The sequence below is a fragment of the Bufo bufo genome, chromosome 10, assembly GCF_905171765.1.
Source record: "Bufo bufo chromosome 10, aBufBuf1.1, whole genome shotgun sequence".
Taxonomy (NCBI): domain Eukaryota; kingdom Metazoa; phylum Chordata; class Amphibia; order Anura; family Bufonidae; genus Bufo; species Bufo bufo.
In genome coordinates this window covers 66,510,802-66,533,384 of record NC_053398.1, presented here as the reverse complement: position 1 = coordinate 66,533,384, position 22,583 = coordinate 66,510,802, and the positions used below count along the sequence as shown (strand labels likewise).

Here is a 22,583-nt window from a genome sequence, read left to right as displayed (position 1 = left end):
CCTTTCTCATGAACAATACGGATTGGCTCCGATGCGTTCAGTGAAACTCGCACCATTTTGCAAGCAAGTTCAGTCAGTCTGGTCTGCGATTTTGTTCAGTGTTTTTCACGCGTGATAAAGTGAAGGTATGCAAACAAGATCTCTTAGCAACCATCAGTGAAAAATGCACTTGCTTCCGGATGCAATGCGTTTTTCACTGAAGCCCCATTCACTTATATGGGACCAAGGCGGCGTGATAAACGCAGAATATAAAACATGCTTCGTTTTTCACGCAATGCAGAATTGATGCGTGAAAAAAAAATGCTCATGTACACAGACCCATTGAAATTAATGGGTCAGGATTCAGTGCGGGTGCTATGCGTTCACGTCACTCATTGCACCCACGCAGAAAATTTGCTCAAGTGAAAGGGGCTTTAATATGGCGACCAGAAGAATTCCGGTTCAATTTGATTGGTAAATTTGCTCCATTGTTGGTAGTAGGGATGTCCCGATACCAGTATCGGGACCGATACCGGGCATTTGCACGAGTACATGTACTCGTGCAAATGTCCCCGATACCACTGCCGATACCTGTGCACCGCTTCTATGTGTCCGTCCGCGGCCCCTGCATCTCCCACAGCTAACAGCTTCACAGGCAGCAGCAGGCAGTGTAATTGGAGCCTAGAGTGGAAGCCCCTCCCTCCAACCAATCAGAGGCAACCAGCACTGACTCACAGTGCAGGGACTCAGAGAATCGTCTGAGAGTTTATTAGTTAAAAGAATCCAATGAGTCACAGACCGTGTCATCGAGTTCCTGCTCTGCGCTCCCTGTAAGTCCGTCCGGGGGGAAGGGGGGGCATTATTAGCATAGCATGTAGTGGAGCTGTGTGTGTACAGGGTGCATGTAGCAGAGCAGGAAGTCTGGGGTGACACAGTCTCTGACTCAATCGATTCGTTTTAACTAATAAACTCTCAGACGATTCTCCGAGTCCCTGCAATAACTATACATTGTAATTACATCACAGTCTGCTCCACTGCATTCACTGCAGCAGAGCTGTGTTTGCCAGGAGCGAGTCCCTCTAAAGGTGATAGTGTCTGTCTTCTATGGCCCTGGTCCTTCCCTTCCTGCTTGCAAGCTGCACATTGATCTCTAAAAGCAGGCATTAGGGCAAGAAGAGATATACATTACTGTATGATGGCCACAAGACTATTATACTGAGGAGGGGGGCTTCAAAAATTGTTGTCCTGACTCCTTACAGTAGCGTCTCCTTGTGGCCGTCCCATACAGTATAATGTCTCCTTGTGGCCCCCATACAGTATAACGTCTCCTTGTGGCTGCCCCATACAGTATAACATCTCCTTGTGGCCGCCCCCATACAGTATAACGTCTCCTTGTGGCCCCCATACAGTATAACGTCTCCTTGTGGCCCCCATACAGTATAACGTCTCCTTGTGGCCGCCCCCCATACAGTGTAACGTCTCCTTGTGGCTGCCCCCATACAGTATAACGTCTCCTTGTGGCTGCCCCCATACAGTATAACGTCTCCTTGTGGCTGCCCCCATACAGTATAACGTCTCCTTGTGGCTGCCCCCATACAGTATAACGTCTCCTTGTGGCCGCCCCCATACAGTATAACGTCTCCTTGTGGCCGCCCCCATACAGTATAACGTCTCCTTGTGGCTGCCCCCATACAGTATAACGTCTCCTTGTGGCTGCCCCCATACAGTATAACCTCTCCTTGTGGCGGCCCCCATACAGTATAACCTCTCCTTGTGGCCCCCATACAGTATAACCTCTCCTTGTGGCCCCCATACAGTATAACCTCTCCTTGTGGCCCCCATACAGTATAACGTCTCCTTGTGGCTGCCCCCATACAGTATAACCTCTCCTTGTGGCCCCCATACAGTATAACGTCTCCTTGTGGCTGACCCCATACAGTATAACGTCTCCTTGTTGCTGCCCCCATACAGTATAACGTCTCCTTGTGGCTGCCCCATACAGTATAACGTCTCCTTGGAATGTTATAGTTCTGTTTTTGGGCCTTTTGGTTGGTCAGTGGTCAGAAAATACATGTGTGTGTATTTTATTGTTAAAATTAGTATCGGTAATTGGTATCGGTGAGTACTTAAATAAAAGTATCGGTACTCGTACTCAGTCTTAAAAAAATGGTATCGGGACATCCCTAGTTGGTAGTGCTGTAATGTACACCCGGATTTTTACACAACCCATTCAACATCCATCTTCAGTCCCTAATGAACGCATAGCACCCGCACTGAATCCTGACCCATTCATTTCAATGTGTCTGTGTACATAAACGTTTTTTTTATTTATTTTTTCACGCATCAGTTCTGCAATGTGTGAACAAGGCAGCATGTTCTACTTTCTGAGTTTTTCACGCAGCGCTGGTCCCATAGAAGTGAATGGGGCATCAGTGAAAAACGCATCACATCCGCAAGCAGGTGCTTTTTTCACTGATGGTTGCTAAGAGATGTTTGTAAATCTTAACTTTTTTATCACGCTCGTGAAGAAAGCATCAAAACACATTGCACCTTCACGGAAAAAAACTGAACGCAGTCGCAAACAAAACTACTGAACTTGCTTGCAAAATGGTGCGGGTTTTACTGAACGCATCCGGAGCCAATCCGTATTGTTCGTGTGAAAGAGGCCTTACAGATCACCTGCATGTACCATGCGTATTTAGTTGAGCACTTTTGTAATCTAGATCCTCCGTAAGAATTACCCTTGCGCCTGTGCTGAATTAGCTGGTAATGTGCACATATTTTGTCCATGTTTCACATTGCAGCATGTTCATGTCCCTCTTTCTTCAGCTAAGGAATGACTGGCTAGATCTCCGGGTGCCTGTATGGATTCGTGACCTGGACTTTATCCCAGAGTCTGATAAAGTAGTCACGTGCACAAGTCATCATCAAGTGAGTAGAAGGCTTTGCTATTAATTTGAAAGTTGTTCACTGCTGGTTAGTACAATATTATATAAAACTTCCATCTAAAACTATTTTCCCTTTTTAGTGTTATTTCAAAATATATGTATTTTGGAACTGTTAGGTCACACATGACTTCACTCTATGACAGGTTAGAATTTATGATCCCTGCTCTCCACAAAGACGACCAGTTCTGGAGGTTCTGTTTGGTGAGGATCCATTGACAGCTTTAAGCATCACTCCAGATGGCAGGTAATTTATTTTTATTTTAAAGGGGTTTTATGGGTATTCAACATTGATGACCTTTCCTCAGGATAGGTCATCAACACCTGATTGGTGGGGGTGCGACTCCCAGCGCTGATAGCAGCTGTGCTTGGTATTGCAGCTCAGTCCCATTTACTTGAATGGGACTGAGATCTGCCCAGGCCATGTGACTGATGAGGGTGATGTCACTGGCCTAGGAATAGGCCCAGTGATCCTCATGCTGATCGGACCCCCACAGATCAGGTGTTGATGGGCCAGGGAGTGTGTTTTTGTAATACACTTTATTAGGGAAATATGTCAATTTTTATTAGAAAACTATGTAAAGTCTCGCCTCAGCAACATTCCCAGGGCTGCCAAGGAGAATCCATGTTCACATTCTACTGAACTCTGAAGAGGCTAGATAATATAATTCAGATGCTTCTCTGCCTCATTATTCCAGCGATGCCTCTCTAAATGTGCAATATGGCTTACTAAAAATGATGTGCAATGCTTTCCTGTAGACAGTTAATTGATCGCTATCACTGACAGCACCACTTCCCTTTACCTTCCCAGTGCCATCTGGTTAGTGCTGGGAAGGTAGTCAGAGGAGCAGGGCTGCAGCGTTCAAAATCAGCAGTCAGTATATAAGAACTTTGTAGACTTACAGGGGCACAGCATTCATGAGGCACACTGAGCCTCAGGCAGCGCTGTGCTGGGCCTGAATGGGTGGCAATTTAGCCTTCAGCTTTGCACTCCTGCACAATTCTGCATGCATGTATGTCTTTGAAAATAATTGTACACACTGTTATCCCTACATCCTATGACAGCACCAGGGGAGAGAGTATCCGCCTCCCAGGACAGGAAACCCTCAGGTATAAATTAAAAGGAGCCTCTCCCTCATTCAGTGGTTTCCTGTTCTGGGAGGACAACCTGCAGTTATTTTTTTGTTTTTGTTTTTTTTGGAAAGCTGCATGGGGAGTAGTTTCTCCCTGGGATTAAGGCTGGCTGGGCAGAGGTGTGTGCCGGGTGAGTTCCCCGCTACACACACCTTGAAGACTGAACACTGACACTGCGCAGCAGCTCCCGGCTTCACTTCATGGCATTTGGTGTCTGACCTCTCCAGATGTCGGGCAAGTAAAGGGAGAAGGGCGCAGCGGTACTCGATGGAGGCGTATCAGTTATGCGGTGGACGCCTTGCTTCAGCGGGTGCAATCCTGGCTTTCGCCTCGTAGTGTTCGGTGTCCGGCCTCCCCAGCTGACAGGCAAGTAAGGGGGAGGTGGAGCCTGGAGGAGCGCTTTTTTTTTCAAACCGCAGGAACGGAAGTGATCGTGTATATAAAGAGGGGTGCTAATGATGTGATCCAGGCATCCCATGCTTCATTCAAGTATCTCTTCAGCCCAGTTCAAGCCTGCCTTAGGATCTTTTCGGGGTTCTTCCAGATCCAAGGCTGCAAGAGGTTTCCCAGCATGGAGAGCTCAGGGGAAAACCCAAGGGACCCAGTTACCCCTGCACCTATGGTATGAATGATGGTATGGGTCTATTATCAATGTAAATGGACTTTTTGGATTGTTATTTTATCCTGGCCTTCTATGTTTTTCTTTTAGGGAATGATCCCTCATTCAGATAAACCTAAAATGACGACCGCTAAAACGTGCCATAAAGAATGTGGCCTCTGTTAAAACAAAACTAGATCCCACTTATACTGAACTGTTATGTAGAGCATGCATCGAAAAATACCATTGCTGACGAATGCCCCGTTATGGTTAGATGCATGAGGGAATGATTAGGGAAAAGATCAATAGTACCTTACTATTTTAAAAAGTCATCATAGACAGGGAAGTTCTAGAGAAAAGTCCGCATTAACCTTGCGAGATTCTGGTTTGTCCAGTTCTGAAGATTCCTAGAAAGTGGGGAAGCGGATACAGCTTCATCATCCTCGGATGATGAAGGTAGCGGTAGACCATTTTTTCCCATTCTGGATGTAGATCAGCTTGTTAAAGCGGTTAGAGCAACCTTGAATTTTAAAGATGCTAAAGAAGTCCGATCTGTTCAGGACATTAGGTTTGAAGGGCTACAAATTTTTTAAAAAAGGAGCGTTTTTTATCCATAAAAATATCAAGGCCATGATTAACAGGGAATGGAAAAATACAGATAAACGCAGTTTCATCGCTTCGTCAGTTAAGAGAAAATATCCCTTTGAAGAAGGTGATTGTTCTTTATAGGAAATCTGGCCGCCGACAAGGAGTACGGGGCATTTCTAGAAGGTAAACGATGACGTGGGGAGGGGGCGGAACCGTTTGCCAGGGCTGTGGGAGGTTATTTCAGGATCAGGAGGCGTTCTTGGGCACTGCAGGGGGGCGTCACTGGGCACTGGAGAGGGGAAAAACGCCCCTCTGGGCATCTTGGAGCCTCATTAGCATATCATAAAAAGGGCTTTTATATCAAAAGGACAAAACGAAATAAAGTAAAAAGAAGACTGCTGGAAATAAGGTACTTTAGTGAACATAGCGATGGTGACAGCTTAAAATGGTAAAAGCAGGTGACAGATTCCCTTTAAGGAGCCAATGGATAGGAAGGCAGGTAGTGTTTTGTTTTTTTAGAAGAACTTGGGAGTTCTTTGGGGCAGCATTTAATCCCAATATCGCTTCTACCTGTACAGCGAGAGCACACATTTTGTGGATTAAACAACTGGAGGCTCAGATAAGGGATAAAACCCCCAGAGATAAATTATTAGAATCCGTTCAGGCCATTTCTAAAGCAGCAGATTTCTTGGCTGACTCATTCGCCGATTGCAGTTAGGCTATCTGCCAGGGCTTCATCTATGGCTAATTCTGCTCGTCAAGCATTATGGCTAAAAAACTGGTCGGGTGATGTGGCCTCTAAAAGTCGCCTTTGTAGCATCCCGTGTGAGGGTAAATACCTTTTTGGCTCAACTTTAGATGATATCTTAGAGAAAGCGGGAGATAGAAAAAAGGGTTTCCTTCCTTTCCTCATTCCTTTCATAGACAATTTTTTTTTTCATTTCAAAAAGGCATATGGGTTAAGGATAGCGAAATAAGGCCGGGGAAAAAGAATAAGGGGAAATTTTCCAGATCCAGGTTTTTTTTTGCTTAGGAATTAGCCCTCTGATCCTGCCAGAAAAGATAATCTACAATGATGCCAGGGTTGGGAGGAAAATTAAAACATTTCCTCCCAGCCTGGTCCAAAATAACAGTGCCTGGATCCTTCGCTCGCTGGAAGAAGGTTTTAGGATAGATTTAAAGTGTTCCCCCCCCAGGAATGTTCAGAATAACCCAAGTAGGACGCTCAGTTCAGTCCTCCTTAGAAAATTAGGTTTTAAAGGGATTCTGTCATCAGAATTAACACTATAGCGATATTTATATGTGCCCATCAGTCTAATTGCTGTGTTTAAAATGATCCCACTGTTACTGTTCCTGTGCGTGTTAGATTCTTATAAAATCCGATCTTTATGTAATATACCTTGGTCAGGAACCAAAGGGGTTGTCCCACATCTGTTGGAGCCCAGCCGTGCCCATCGATCCGAAGCCGAGCACCGCCTACCACTTAATTTATTCACTCCACTTGCCCTGACGTAATTTCTTCTCAGTGCCGTAGTCTCGCACAGGCGCAGTGGACACTGTAGTCTGCGCCTGTGTGGACTACTGGAACCAGCTTCGAATCAACTGTGCATGCGCCGGCTCCCTTTTCCGGTGCCAGCGTGGTGCGCAGGGAGCCGGCGCATGCGCTGTTGACTCGTCGAAGCCGGTGCCAGTAGTCCGCACGGGCGCAGACGACAGTGTCCACTGCGCCTGTGCAAGACTACGGCACTGAGAAGAAATTACATCAGGGCAAGTGGAGTGAATAAATTAAGTGGTAGGCGGTGCTGGGCTCTGGATCGATGGGCGCGGCTGTGCTCCAACAGATGTGGGACAACCCCTTGGGCTCCTGACCAAGGTAATTTACCGTATTTTTCGCTCTATAAGACGCACCTAGGTTTTTGAGGATGAAAGAAAAAAAATATTAACCAAAAGGTGTGCTTTTGGTGGGGTTTGAACTAATGGTGGTCTATGCATGACACTACTATGGGGGGCATCTGTGGGTGGCACTGTTATGGGGGGTCATCTGTGGATGGCACTGTTATTGGGGGGGGGGGGTGATCTGTGGATGGCACTGTTATTGGGGGGGTGATCTGTGGGTGGCACTGTTATGGGGGGGGTGATCTGTGGGTGGCACTGTTAGGGGGGGGTGATCTGTGGATGGCACTGTTAGGGGGGGGTGATCTGTGGGTGGCACTGTTAGGGGGGGGGTGATCTGTGGGTGGCACTGTTAGGGGGGGGGTGATCTGTGGGTGGCACTGTTAGGGGGGGGGGGTGGTCTGTGGGTGGCACTGTTAGGGGGGGGGGGGGATCTGTGGGTGGCACTGCTATATATGTCACCCACAGATCCCCCCCCACCCCATAATAGTGGCATCCACAGATGCGCTAATATACCGCAGCTACGGTAAACCTGTGGGAGGGGCCGGTGCGGTCACTGTACTCCGGCCCCACCGCTCACTCACTTCCTTATTGCCTAAACATTTTATAATAATAGCTTTCATTGAAGTTCCGATCCCCAGCCCCATCTGTACTACTTACTAAATGTCCTGTAGCAGGGCGGGCGGCCGGCCTTTATGAATGAAGTAGGCGGCGCAGGCACGTGACGTCAGTGAGTTACGCCTGCCCGCCCTGCTCTGCCTGCTACAGGACATTTAGTAAGTAGTACAGATGGGGCTGGGGATCGGATCGGAACTTTAATGAAAGCTATTATAAAATGTTTAGGCATTAAGGAAGTGAGTGAGCGGTGGCGCCGGAGTACAGTGACCGCACCGGCCCCGCCGCATTTGCATGACACCGGCCCCTCCTCCCTCCCCCGTCCAGGTGATACATCGCAGTCTGCGATGCAAAATGTCAGCATTCGCCCCATAAGACGCATAGGGCAGAAAAAGTGTGTCTTATGGGGCGAAAAATACGGTACATTTCAATAAGATCGGTTTTTATAAGAATCTAACACACACAGAGCGATAACAGTGGGATCATTTTAAACACAGCAAGGAGACTGATGGGCACATATAAATATCGCTATAGCGTTAATCCTGGTGACAGAATCCCTTTAAATCTTATTCAGAAGGGATCGCTTATTCCATGTCCAGAAAGAGAAGGGACGGGATACTATTCCACTCTTTTTGGTCAAAAAGCCAAATAGAGACTACAAAACAATTATAAACCTAAAGTCTCTAAACAAATATCTACAATACAGGTTCAAGATGGAGACAATAAAATCAGTAGTGGAGCTCCTCTACAAGGACTGCTTTATGGCGGTGTTGGACATCAAAGATGGCTATTACCATCTTCCAATTTTTCTGGAACACCAGAAATACCTCCGAGTGGCGCAGAGATTTCAGGGGAGATTGAGACATTTTCAATTCCAGGTATTACCCTTTGGGATTTCAATGGCACCGAGAATATTCACTAAACTGGTCTGAGATGGCAGCCCATATAAGGGCAGCCCACAACTTCCTGATTATAGCCTCAGCAGGTGACGCAGATCATGTCCACCCTCGGCTGGATCGCAAACTAGGAGAAGTCAAAGCTAGTTCCAGAAAGAAAGCAGCAGTTCCTGGGAATAATGCTGAACTCGGTGGATCAGAGATCCTTTTTAACGCCAGAAAAAAAACAAGGTAAGGTCAGTGGTTCACTCCCTGATAGACAACCCTCGAATTTCTATAAGTAAAGGGATGTCAGTGTTGGGAATCCTGACCGCCTGTATCCAGTCTGTGCAATTGGCCCAGGTACATTGCAGAGAGCGCTGCAGTGGGAGATTTTAGGGGCTTGGTCAGGCAAGACAACCGACCTAGAGAAGATTTTAATTTCTGCTCAGACATGCCAGGCCCTAGATTGGTGGCTTTCTCTGGACAATCTAATCCAGGGCGTTCCCTGGAGAGTTGTAAACCCCCTTGTGATAACCACGGATGCCAGCCCGCGGGGATGGGGGGTGCATGTGGGAGAAACCTTACTCTAGGGATTATGGGATTGCCCGATCTCAGACAGTTCTTTAAATCTGAAAGAGCTCATGGCCGTCCTTCGGTCCCTACAAGAAGTTCTTTCCCTGATCAAAGACCGACATGTGAAGATATTATCCGACAATGGTTCCGTTGTAGCATATCTGAACTATCTAGGCGGAAAGCGGTCCAAGTCTCTGGGAGCTCTGGTGGTTCAGATCTTTTCCCTAGTAGAGGGGAGAGCCTTGTCCTTGTCGGCTCTTCACAGCAGGGGTGTGGACAATTGGAAGGCGGATTATTTGAGTCGTCAGGCTCTGGATTAGAGAGAATGGTCCCTCAATCATTCAATTTTTTCCAGGATAGTCAGACTCTGGGGATTACCACTAATAGATTTGTTTGCCACCAGAGCAAACAGGAAGGTGGAGAAGTTTTTCTTCCCATCACCAACAGACCTTGCGAACGCAGTGGACGCTTTGCTTCAGCCTTGGAGCCAGGGTCTATTATATGCGTTTCCTCCTCTTCAGATTATCCCCAGGGTTCTGAAGAAGGTCATAGAGGACTAGGCAAAGATAATACTCATAGCCCTCTTTGGCCCCGGCGAGCATGGTTTTTCTGGCTAAGGATCATGTCTATAGCCGATCCCTGGGTCCTGCCGGACATCCCGGATCTTCTTATAGAAGGCCCAATTGTTCATCCCCCAGTTAAGGGACTCCATTTGACGGCATAGCTTTTGAGCGGCGCTTGTTGTTAGTCAAGGGGTTATCAGAGTCTGTTGTTGCCACCATGTTTCTAAGTAGGAAACTGGTAACCACCAAAATTTATGCCAGAACTTGGGTGTTTTTTAAGTTCTTAGGTGTTTCTCCCTCTACTTCCTGTCATCTCCAGCTCACTAAGGTTCTGGATTTTCTCCAGGGAGGTGTAGAAAAGGGTTTGGCATTAAGCACGTTAAAAGTACAAGTGGCGGGCCTTAGTGTGTTGTTTGACTGCAGATTAGCTTTTCATCCTTGGATTATTAGGTTCTGTAAGTCAGTATCCAGGAGTCTCCCTACTAGGATGCTTAGGACACCACCTGGGGATCTTAGTCTAGTATTACAGGCTATGGTTAAACCCCCTTTCGAGCCTCTAGACACCTTGCCGATGAAAATGTTGACGTTGAAATGTATGTTTCTAGTGGCCATTACCTCGGCTAGAAGAATAGGCGAGCTTCAGGCCCTCTCCGTAAGTCCTCCATATACTATCATTCAGGAAGATAGAATTTGTCTTAGACCCGATCCAGCTTTTCTCCCAAAAGTAGTATCGGACTTCCGCAGAGCCCAAAAATCTGAGAGAGGTGGAGTTTCACTGTCTGGATGTTGGGAAATCTGTTTTAGAATATATGGAGGCTACTAAAGACTGGAGAAAATAGTCTTCATTATTTGTTTTGTATTCTGGTCAGAACGAAGGGAAATCGGCTAGTAAGGGAACTTTAGCTAGATGGATTAAACAGGCCATTTTTCTAGCTTCTCTTTCTATGCAGGACCTGTTCCTTCCGGATGGTCGGCGTATTCTACCAGAACAGTTTTTACCTCATGGGCAGAAAAAGCAGAAGCTTCTATACAGGACATATGCAAAGCAGCAACTTGGTCTTCTGCGTCTACATTCTACAGGCACTATAGATTAAATCTCACTGCGGTGTCTGATCTTTCCTTTGGGCATAAGGTCCTTCAAGCTGTGGTCCCCCTCTAAATTTCACTCTCCGGGATATTTCCTGATGCGGTCATAGGACGTAGGGATAAATGATAATTACTTACCGGTAATTTAGTTTTCCGAAGTCCATGACGGCACCCTTCTATCACCCTTTTTACCTTCCTTTCCTGTTCCTAAAGTATTGGTAATGGGTTGAGTTTCTATTTTCTTAAGGTGTGCATAAAAAAATAAAAATACAGTTTACTCTAACCGAAAAAAGATGATATTGGCCCAAGTGGAGTGAATGGATCAAAGGTGGTCTCTGATCTCTGGAAACTACTGAATGAGGGAGAGGCTTTTTTTTTAATTTGTACCTGTGGGTTTCCTGTCCTGGGAGGCGGATCCTCTCTCTCCTAGTGCTGTCATGGACTTGGGAAAACGAAATTACCGGTAAGTAATTATTTTTTTCACTGTGATTTTCTGTAAAAACTGGATTAAAACCGTGATATACATAGTAACATAGTATATAAGGACAAAATAGACATTTGTCCATCCAGTTCAGCCTGTTATCCTGCAAGTTGATCCAGAGGAAGGCAAAAAAAAACTGAGGTATAAGCAAATTTTCCTTACTTTATGGGGAAAAATTCCTTCCCGACTCCAGCAATCAGAATAAGGGTCCATTCACACGTCCGTTGTTTCTTTCCTGATCTGTTGCGTTTTTTGCGGAACAGATCTGGACCAGTTCTGTACCCACTCATTTTCAATGGGTCCTGAAAAAAAATCAGACATTGAGCTGTCCGATTTTTTTTTTTTCAGGACCCATTGAAAATTAATGGGTGCAGAACTGGTCCAGATCTGTTCCGCAAAAAAGAGGGGGAAGAGGTGAGACCGCACTGGGCACATTTATTAATACTGGGAATCCGCAGTGGCCACCAATGATTGGGGGGGGGGGGGGGGGGGGGGTGAGGCCGCACTGGTCACATTTAATACTGGGGAGGGAGGGGGGTCTGCCCCCTGCTGCCTGGCAGCCCCTGATCTCTTATAGGGGGCTATGATATGCACAATTAACCCCTCAGGCGCAGCACCTGAGGGGTTAATTGTGCAGATCACAGCCCCCTGTAAGAGATCGGGTGCTGCCAGGCAGCAGGGGGCAGTCATGTACACCGTTCTCAGTATATTCTAACTAGAAGCGTCCCCATCACCATGGGAATGCCTCTGTGTTAGAATATACTGTCGGATCTGAGTTTTTCACAAAGTGAAAAATCTGATCTGTAGAAAACTTACTGGAAATCCGCACTGGCCACCAATGAATATAGAGGGAGGGGGGCCGCACTGGTCACATTTAATACTGGGAGGAAGCCTAATTTCCAGGAACGGAATCCGCATAAAACGGATGACATACGTAATGACATACGAATGTCTTCCGTTTTTTGCGGATCCATTGACTTTGTATTGGTCCAGGATCCGATCTTTGCGGAAAAGAATAGGACATGTTTTATATTTTTTCGGACATGCGGAACAGAACAACAGAAACGGACAGCACACATTGTGCTGTCCGATTTTTTCCAGGACCCATTGAAAATGAATGGGTCCAGATCTGGTCCAGATCTGTTCCTGAAAAAACGGAACAGATCAGGAAAGAAAAAACGGACGTGTGAATGGACCCTAATGTTGATAATCTTTCAGGGTACTGTAGTTGCCCCATTCCAGTTATTACTTTAGTTGCCCTCCTCTGAACCCTCTCCCTATGTCTGTCTTGTTCACAGGAGCCCAGAACTGTACACAGTACTCCATGTGTGGTCTGACTAGTGATTTATAAAGTGGTAGGACTATGTTCTCATCACGGGCATCTATACCCCTTTTGATGCTAACCATTCTTATTGGCCTTGGCAGCAGCTGCCTGACACTGGTTTTTACTGCTTAGTTTGCTGTTTATTAAAATTCCTAGCTCCTTTTCCATGTCAGTGTTACCCAGTGTTTTACCATTTAGTATGTACGGGTGATTTGCATTATTCCTTCCCATGTGCATAACCTTTTATTTGTCAGTGTTAAACCTCATCTGCCACTTCTCTGCCCAAGCCTCTAATCTATCCAGATCCATCTGTAGCAGTATAATGTCCTCTTCAGTGTTAAAGGGAAGCTGTCAGCTCTACTATGCTGCTCTCACTGAGCGTTTCTAAAGGTTCATTGTGTTACACTAAACATATAAATGACACTTTTAATTTCATTTGCAGACTAGTTCAATAAGTATTATGCGTTTTTTTTGCATATGTATCAAATCGTTGTTTTTTTACACAATAAAAGCACACAGAGCTATGGGGACTGGGTATTGTGGGTGTGCTAGCGGCTATCTAGCAACCGATGTCCTCAGCTCTATACACAAAATCCAGGTGACCAGTTCCCTTTAATTACTTTTAGCAGATGACACTAAACTGTGTAAATTGATATTTTACTGTGCAAGATCATTAATAAATATATTGAAGAGAATAGGGCCCAATACTGACCCCTGAGGTACTTCACTAGTGACAGTGACTCAATCTGAGTGTGTACCGTTAATAACCACCCTCTGTTTTCTATCATTGAGCCAGTTACTTACCCACATACAGACATTTTCTCCCAGCCCAAGCATTCTCATTTTATATACTAACCTTTTATGTGGTACAGTGTCAAATGCTTTGGAGAAGTCCAGATATACGACATCCATTGATTCGCCGCTGTCAAGTCTAGAACTTACCACCTCATAGAAACTGATTAAATTAGTTTGACATGACCGATCCCTCATGAAGCCATGCTGATATATTTGCTTGTTTTCATTGAGATCCTCCAAGATAGCATCTCTTAGAAAACCTTCAAACAGTTTACCCACAACAGATGTTTAAACTTGCCGGCCTATAGTTTCTGGGGTCTGTTTTTGCATTCTTTTTGAATATTGGCACCACATTTGCTATGCACCAATCCTGTGGAACACTGTGTCAGTATAGAGTCTGTAAATATCAGAAATAACGGTCTGACTATGACATTACTTAATTCTCTTAGGATATGTATGCCATCTGGCCCTTGCGATTTGTCTATTTTAATCTGTTTAAGACACTGTTGTACTTCTTCCTGGGTCAGACAGGACACTTTTAATGGGGAATTTACTTTTACATTCTGCATGTCATCTGACAGTTTATTTTCCTAAGTGAATACAGTGGAGAAAAAAATATTTACTGTATTTTTCGCCCTATAAGACGCACCGGCCCATAAGACGCACCTAGTTTTTTGGGGAGGAAAATAAGAAAATAAATATTTTTAACCAAAAGGTGTGCTGTGAGTTTGGTGGGTTTGGAACTAATGGTGGTCTGTGGATGGCACTATTACTGGAGATCTGTGGATGACGGACACTGTTATGGGGGGATCTGTGGATGACTGACACTGTTATCGGGGGATCTGTGGATGACGGACACTGTTATGGGGGGGATCTGTGGATGACTGGCACTGGCACTGTTACAGGGGGGGGATCTGTGGATGACTGGCACTGTTACAGGGGGGGGATCTGTGGATGACTGGCACTGTTACAGGGGGGATCTGTGGATGACTGGCACTGTTACAGGGGGGATCTGTGGATGACTGGCACTGTTACAGGGGGGATCTGTGGATGACTGGCACTGTTACAGGGGGGATCTGTGGATGACTGGCACTGTTACAGGGGGGGATCTGTGGATGACTGGCACTGCTACAGGGGGGATCTGTGGATGACTGGCACTGTTACAGGGGGGATCTGTGGATGACTGGCACTGTTACAGGGGGGATCTGTGGATGACTGGCACTGTTACAGGGGGGATCTGTGGATGACTGGCACTGTTACAGGGGGGATCTGTGGATGACTGGCACTGTTACAGGGGGGGATCTGTGGATGACTGGCACTGTTACAGGGGGGGATCTGTGGATGACTGGCACTGTTACAGGGGGGATCCACAGACCCCCCCCCCAGCCCATAACATTGCCATCCACAGATGTCCCCCATAAAAATGTCATCCACAGATTCCCCCCCCCCGCCGCTCCGGTATACTAATATAAGATGTCTTATTCAATTAATAGTTATTAAACATGCCCCCCAACTCCTAATAGTACCTTACATCCTAACAGCTTCTGTACAATGCTGGCAGGCAGGCCGGGCGGCCGGCGCGTCCCTCACTGACGTCACTTGCCTGCGCCGCCTTCTTCATTCATAAAGTAGGCGGTGCAGGCACGTGACATAAGGGAGTTGCGCTGCCGCCCGCCTGGCCTGCCTGCCTGCATTCTACAGAAGCTGCTGGGATGTAAGGTACTATTAGGAGTTGGGGGGCATGTTTAATAACTATTAATTGAATAAGACATCTTATATTAGTATACCGGGGCGGGGCTATACTACACTGACTGCACCGCCCCGCCGCTATTGCCGGCCCCCAGCTCCTCCTCACAGTCCCTCTCAGAGTCACCGCTCGCTCGTACATCGCAGCTTGCGATGTAAAACTGCAAGCATTCGCCCCATAAGACGCAGGGGCATTTCCCCCCCATTTTGGGGGGAGAAAGTGCGTCTTATGGGGCGAAAAATACGGTAATAGCTTTGCTTTCTCCTTGTTGCTCTCTGCGACTCCCCCCTCATTACTCTGTAGAGGGCCGACACCTTCAGATTTATACTTTTTACCATTTATATAATTGAAGAACATTTTAGGGTTAGGTTTGCTCATTTTGGCAATTAATCTCTCGGTCTCTAGTTTGGCGGCTTTTGTTTTTTACATATTCTATTTTTTTCCTTATAGTTTTTCAGTGCTTCCTCGCTACCCCCCTGTTTTACTGATTTTAAATGCTTTGTTTTTGTCATTTATTGCCTTCTTTACAGTTCTATTTATCCACATTGGTCTTTTCTTGTTCCCTAACCTTTTATTCCTATAAGGTATGTACCTCTCACAATTAGATTTTAGGATGCTTTTAAAAATATCCCATTTTGTTGCTGGATTTTTATTTTTGAGCACTTTACCCTAGTTAGTTAGGCCTATGGCCTCTCTTAGTTGGCCAACGTTTGCTTTTTTGAAGTTTGGTATTTTTGTTCCTCCCTGTAGAAAAGCTTGTTTGAAGGATAATTGGAAGGTTATTAATTTATGGTCACTATTTCCCTGGTGTCCCCCAACCTGCACATCTGTTTTTCTGTCAGGTCTATTGGTTAATACTAAGTCCAGTTTGGCCGTCCCTCTAGTCGGGTCCTGAACCAGTTGGGAAAGGTAATTGTCTTTGGTTATTGCCAAGAACCTGTTTCCTTTATGAGATATACAGGTTTCAGTTTCCCAGTCTATAACTGGGTAGTTGAAGTCCCCCATAATAACCACCTCATTATGATTTGCCGCCTTGTCTATCTCGTTTAGTAGTAGATTTTCTGTGGACTCTGGTATATTAGGTGGTTTATAATAAACTCCTATCAGTAATTTATTATTGTTTTTGCTTCCATATATTTTAGACACAACTTTACATAAAGGCAGACCCCTTCCCCTCTCCGGTTTTGATGATCCTTTCTAAACAGACTGTAACCTTGTACATTAACCGCCCAGTCATAGCTATCATCCAGCCATGTCTCAGTAATTCCCACTATGTCATAGTCCTCCTCACACATCACTAATTCCAGTTCACCAGTTTTATTAGTCAGGCTTCTGGCATTAGTATACATACAATTAAGAGGTTTATGTATATTTTTTACCCTACACCTTTCCTTCTGAGCTGTTCTAGTCTCTCCTTCCATTCCTCCCCCAGTCCCACTACCTTGCCCCCGGTCTCTATCTGCCCTATCTTCCCCTCCTATAACGTAATTACCCTCCCCCCCCCCAGTCCCTAGTTTAAACACTTCTCCACCTTCCTCTAACTTTGTCATTGGTTCTGACATGGACCATGACCGCTGCGTCTTCTCCAGCCCTTCCCAGTAATCTGTCAACCCGATCCGCGATGTGTCGAACTCTAGCGCCAGGAAGACAACACACTGTTCGGCGATTACGGTCTTTGTGACAGATTGCCCTTTCTAGACCCCTAATAATAGTCTCCCACTACCAGCATTTGTCCGGCCTGCCCTGCTCTCCTGGTCCCCTGCTTACTGGGGCTGACATTTCCCTGACTGGCAGAGGAAGTGTCTGGCTGCAGCAGTGCTCTCCCTGAACAGACATCCCCCTCATCTGCCAAACATGCAAACTTGTTGGGGTGTGTCAGATCAGGGCTAGCCTCCCTTGCACTCTTCCCTCTACCTCGCTTTCTAACTGTTACCCAGCTAGCTACCTCACATTCCTCAGCCTCTTCGCTTTCACCCTCCCCCCTCAACTACTCCATAGAGTGCTTGCTCAGTGAGCAGCAAACTCTTTTCCAAATTGTTAACGCCTCTCAGTGTTGCAATTCGCCCGTTTAGATACTCTATGTGCGATTCCAAGCAGGCAATTTGCTCACATTTTGAACAATGATATACACCCTCGAACGGCTGTTCCAGGACTGCATACATCAGACAAGATGTGCACTGGACTGCGCTGTCAATTATGGAACACATACTAATGGGGATTACACAATGAAAGCGAAAAATACCATATAATGCAGTAATAAGAAACTGATTTACTGCAGTCCCCCACTGAAGTCCCTGAATCTGAAGTCACAATCTAAATTCTCAATAATTTCTACACGTGTGCAGGAATGGTAAGGGACCTTTTGGAGGTTATCTCATGTGCAGGTCACATGATCGATCATCTAAAAGGTCCTTGATCACCTAAAAGACTTCAGACTGATGGATTTTTATTTATGTGTATGTATACTGCACATCATCATCCCTCTTGTCCTGTACACTAGCTGTAATTTCCACTATCTGCTCTTCTGTAAATATGGTGTAATTATTAGGTGTAATTTTCAGTGTATATGAACACTGCACAGTACTCTTGTTCTGTATACTTGGTGTAGTTCTCAGTGTTTTCTCTTGTTGTTTATATATACACTGCACAGTGCCACTTCTCCTGTCCTGTATACTTGGTGTAATTGTCAGTTACTACTCTTATTTTGTATATTTGAACACGGCACAGTACTACTCCTGTCCTGTATACTGGGTGTAATCCTCAGTATCTGCTCTTATTCTGTATATGTAGACAATGCACAGTATTACTTCTCTAGTCCTTTATACTGGGTGTAATTCTCAGTTTCTGCTCTTATTCTGTATATTGGGATACTCACAAGCGGCCCCGAACGGATCCGTACAGCCCCAATGCATTCTGAGTGGATGCGGATCCGCTCAGAATGCATCAGTTTGGCACCATTTGGCTCAGCAGGCGGACACCCGAAAGCAGCTTGCAGCGTTCGGGTGTCCGCCTGGCCGTGCGGAGCCAAACTGATCCGTCCTGACTTACAATGCAAGTCAATGGGGACGGATCCGTTTGACGTTGACACAATATGGTGCAATTGCAAACGGATCCATCCGCCATTGACTTTCAATGTAAAGTCAGGAGTCCCTATTAGTATACCATCGGATCTGAGTTTTCTCCCATCCGATGGTATATTTTAACTTGAAGCGTCCCCATCACCATGGGAACGCCTCTGTTAGAATATACCATCGGATTTGAGTTAGATCGTGAAACTCAGATCCGACAGTATATTCTAACACAGAGGCGTTCCCATAGTGATGGGGGCGCTTGAAGTTAGAATATACTGAGAACTGTGTAATAACTGCCCCCTGCTGCCTGGCTGCACCTGATCTCTTACAGGGGGCTGTGATCCACACAATTAACCTCTCAGGTGCCGCACCTGAGGGGTTAATTGTGCGTATCATAGCCCCCTGTAAGAGATCAGGTGCTACCAGGCAGCAGGGGCCAGACCCCCCCTCCCTCCCCAGTTTTAAATTCATTTGTGGCCAGTGCGGCCCCCCTCCCTCCCCAGTATTATATTCATTGGTGGCCAGTGCGGCCCCCCTCCCTCTCCAGTATTATATTCATTGGTGGCCAGTGCGGCCCCCCTCCCTTCCTCCCCAGTATTATATTGATTGGTGGCCAGTGCGGCCCCCCTCCCTTCCTCCCCAGTATTATATTCATTGGTGGCCAGTGCGGCCCCCCTCCCTTCTTCCCCAGTATTATATTCATTGGTGGCCAGTGCGGCCCCCCTCCCTTCCCCCCCAGTATTATATTCATTGGTGGCCAGTGCTGCCCCCCTCCCTCCCTCCCTAGTATTATATTCATTGGTGGCCAGTGCGGCCTCCCCTCCCCCCCCCCCCCCTCCCTTAATTAGAATCACTTCTCTCCCCCCCCCATCATTGGTGGCAGCGGAGAGTTCCGATCGGAGTCCCAGTTTAATCGCTGGAGCTCCGATCGGTTACCATGGCAGCCAAGACGCTACTGCAGTCCTGGCTGCCATGGTTACTTAGCAATTTTAGAAGCATTATACTTACCTGCGATGTCTGTGACCGGCCAGGCGCTCCTCCTACTGGTAAGTGACAGGTCTGTGCGGCGCATTGCTTATAGCACAGACCTTTCACATACCAGTAGGAGGAGCGCCCGGCCGGTCACAGACATCGCAGGTAAGTTTAATGCTTCTAAAATTGCTAAGTAACCATGGCAGCCAGGACTGCAGTAGCGTCTTGGCTGCCATGGTAACCTATCGGAGCCCCAGCGATTAAACTGGGACTCCGATCGGAACTCTCCGCTGCCACCAATGATGGGGGGGGGTGATTTTAATTAGGGGGGGAGAGGGGAGGCCGCACTGGCCACCAATGAATATGATACGAGGGAGGGAGGGGGGCCGCACTGGTCACCAATGAATAGAATACTGGGGAGGGGGGGCTGCACTGGCCACCAATGAATATAATACTGGGGAGGGAGGGAGGGAGGGGGGCCGCACTGGCCACCAATGAATATAATACTGGGGAGGGAGGGGGGTCTGGCCCCTGCTGCCTGGCAGCACCTGATCTCTTACAGGGGGCTATGATACGCACAATTAACCCCTCAGGTGCGGCACCTGAGGGGTTAATTGTGCGGATCACAGCCCCCTGTAAGAGATCGGGTGCTGCCAGGCAGCAGGGGGCAGTCACGTACACAGTTCTTTTAGTATATTCTGTCTTGAAGCGTCCCCATCACTATGGGAACGCCTCTGTTAGAATAAACTTGTAGGATCTGAGTTTTCACAAAGTGAAAAATCAGATCTGAAAAAAAACTGTTATGCAGACGGATCCGTTCTGAACGGATGCAAGCGTTTGCATTATAGGAGCGGATCCGTCTGTGCAGACACCAGACGGATCCACTCCGAACGCAAGTGTGAAAGTAGCCTAAAGGGGTTATCAAATCCTAAAAAAAGCCGCCCCCATATGCCAGGCCTCCACGCTGAATATACTTACCTGGGTCCCCGCACCACCGCTGCTTCTTCCCATGCACGGATAAAAACATCCAGTGTCCGGATGGGGTTTGGGGGGTGATGAGTCAAAGGCAGACGGGAAGAAGCAGCAGCGGTGCGGGAACCAGGATCGCCGCAGGGAGTGGGGTCCAGGGTAAGTATATTCAGGGGATTGGATAACCCCTTTAATCTCTATGTGGACATTGTATTGTAAATGCCGATAAAATTTTTGTAACTACTGAAAAACCTCGGGATCTTTACTGATCGGTGGGGGTCCGAAATGCGGGACCACCGACAATCTGCTGTTTGAGAAGGCATCTAGGCTAACAGTAGCGCCGTGGCCTTCTCACAGCTTTCCCGATGTGACGTCACGTTCATTGGTCACATGGCCTTGGCACAACTCGGTCCTATTGAAGTAAATGGGGCTGTGTGTGATACCAAGCACAGCTCCTATACAATGTACAGCGCTGTGATTGGTAAGCACAGAGCAGGCCGTGGTGCTCACAGATGCGCCAATGTCTTCTCAAACAGCTGATCAGCGGGGGTCGTGGGTGTTGGACCCCCACCGATCAGATACTGATGAACTATCCTGAGGATAGGTTGTCGGTATCAAAATTCTGGAAAACCCATTTAAACAGCTGCAGAGATCTGCTCTGGCTCAGGTTTGGCCTTTACATTCAGCAATAGTTCTTGAACTCGATGTAGGGAGTATTATGTATGAGTATCAGGAAAGAAGTAAAATTCATTCTAGAGCTTTGTCAAAGCATAATACACTATTTAAAGCCTAGCAAGTACAGCATTACTTGTATCATACCATTTTGCCACGCACACAGATTTTAATTTCTGTTAACTTAAATGAGGGTTAAAAAAAATTAACTGAAGAAAAATGTCTCTTTTGGGATTTGAACGTGACACCCTTTACATAGAAGGCAGAACACTTACCTCCAGCTCAGCACTACCTCTCTCTACGTGTGCACCCAACCCAGCAAAGACCTTGGGTATAGCTGCTGCTGCTAGGAGGCGGGCACTAAGCAAAGTGTTAACTCCTCCTATCAGCTATACCCCTCCTGCAGGCACTGAGCTAATAGGTTTTAGTGTCGTAGAAGGCTCTGCAGGTCTTGCTTTTTAGACTAACTTGGGCCAAGGGTGGAATTATCCCCCGATTACCCACCTGGCAGCAAAGTGGGATGCTCTCTACCCTCTCCAGTAGCCAGGACAGAACAAAAGGTGGCGTGGAGGACCACCAAATCCTCTGCTGTCCAGCCTTGGGCCTTCTCTACTTTTGGCACTGATCCTCCCCAACCAAAGGGAGCGACTTGGGAGATGGACTGACCCTGCTGGAGCCAAGGCTAGACATGCCCTCATCATTCAGGGAGTGGAATATCAGGTAAGTATACAAGCACACTTCAAGCTGCCTTCTGCAGCACTGGTGTGGTACCACTAAACTCAGCCAGCCCTGGGACGAGACCAGAAAGGAGGTGCTGTTTTTTAACTTTCCAGAGGGTCCCAGGCCTCCTTCCATCACACGTACCCTCCAATTTCACCATCTTGCGCCCGCATTCCCCAACGCTGACCGCAGCCTGTGGCTCTGGTCGGCACACCGACGGCTTCCACGGAATCCCTTACTTCCGGTTGGCCTGCAACGTTACTACAGGCCCCCACTTAGTTCCCTGCTAGGCTGAGATCTCCCTAGTGTTTTGGCGCCTTCTAGGCTTGTCTCCCACTTGAAAACTCCACCACTGCAACCCGTTCTGACCGCAAGGCCCCGCCCTGCACTAAGCCCTGGCTGTGTCTCCCGAGATTGAAATTCTCGTGCCGATACTCTCCCCCCTCTCCAGGAGCCCGCTGACTTCCACCCCCACACCTCAGACTATCTAGGCCCCTTACTTGCAGCTTAACCTCCCCTATGTTTAACCCTTCCACTCAACTTATGGAGGCAGGGACCTAGAGTTTAACTAAAAGATTAACCTTTGGAGCTATCATGTTCCTGACAGACTCCCTGCTGCCAACCTTCTCTGTCATGAGTGCCAGGTACTGCCAGCAAGAAACATACTGGCAGAGCTCTACCCCCTCTTCTTTCTCATAAAGTGCGTTTGAGCACAGGTGGAGTACAGGGTGGGCTATTTATATGGATACACCTTAATAAAATGGGAATGGTTGGTGATATTAACTTCCGGTTTGTGGCACATTAGTATATGTGAGGGGGTAAACTTTTCAAGATGGGTGGTGACCATGGCGGCCATTTTTGTCGGCCATTTTGAATCCAACTTTAGTTTTTTCAATAGGAAGAGGGTCATGTGACACATCAAACTTATTGGGAAGAAAAACAATAATGTGCTTTGTTTTAACGTAACTTCATTCTTTCAT

General features: G+C 46.9%; 1 protein-coding gene across 1 annotated transcript in view; it reads left to right on the top strand.

Annotated features, from left to right (window-relative positions):
* WDR74 (WD repeat domain 74) overlaps positions 1–22,583 on the top strand; it is a 118,250-nt gene that overhangs the window by 23,460 nt on the left and 72,207 nt on the right. Inside the window, exons 5-6 of the mRNA XM_040408921.1 lie at positions 2,809–2,910; positions 3,071–3,171. Of these exons, the coding sequence (XP_040264855.1) occupies positions 2,809–2,910; positions 3,071–3,171 (203 nt within the window). The remainder of the gene's footprint in view (positions 1–2,808; positions 2,911–3,070; positions 3,172–22,583) is intronic.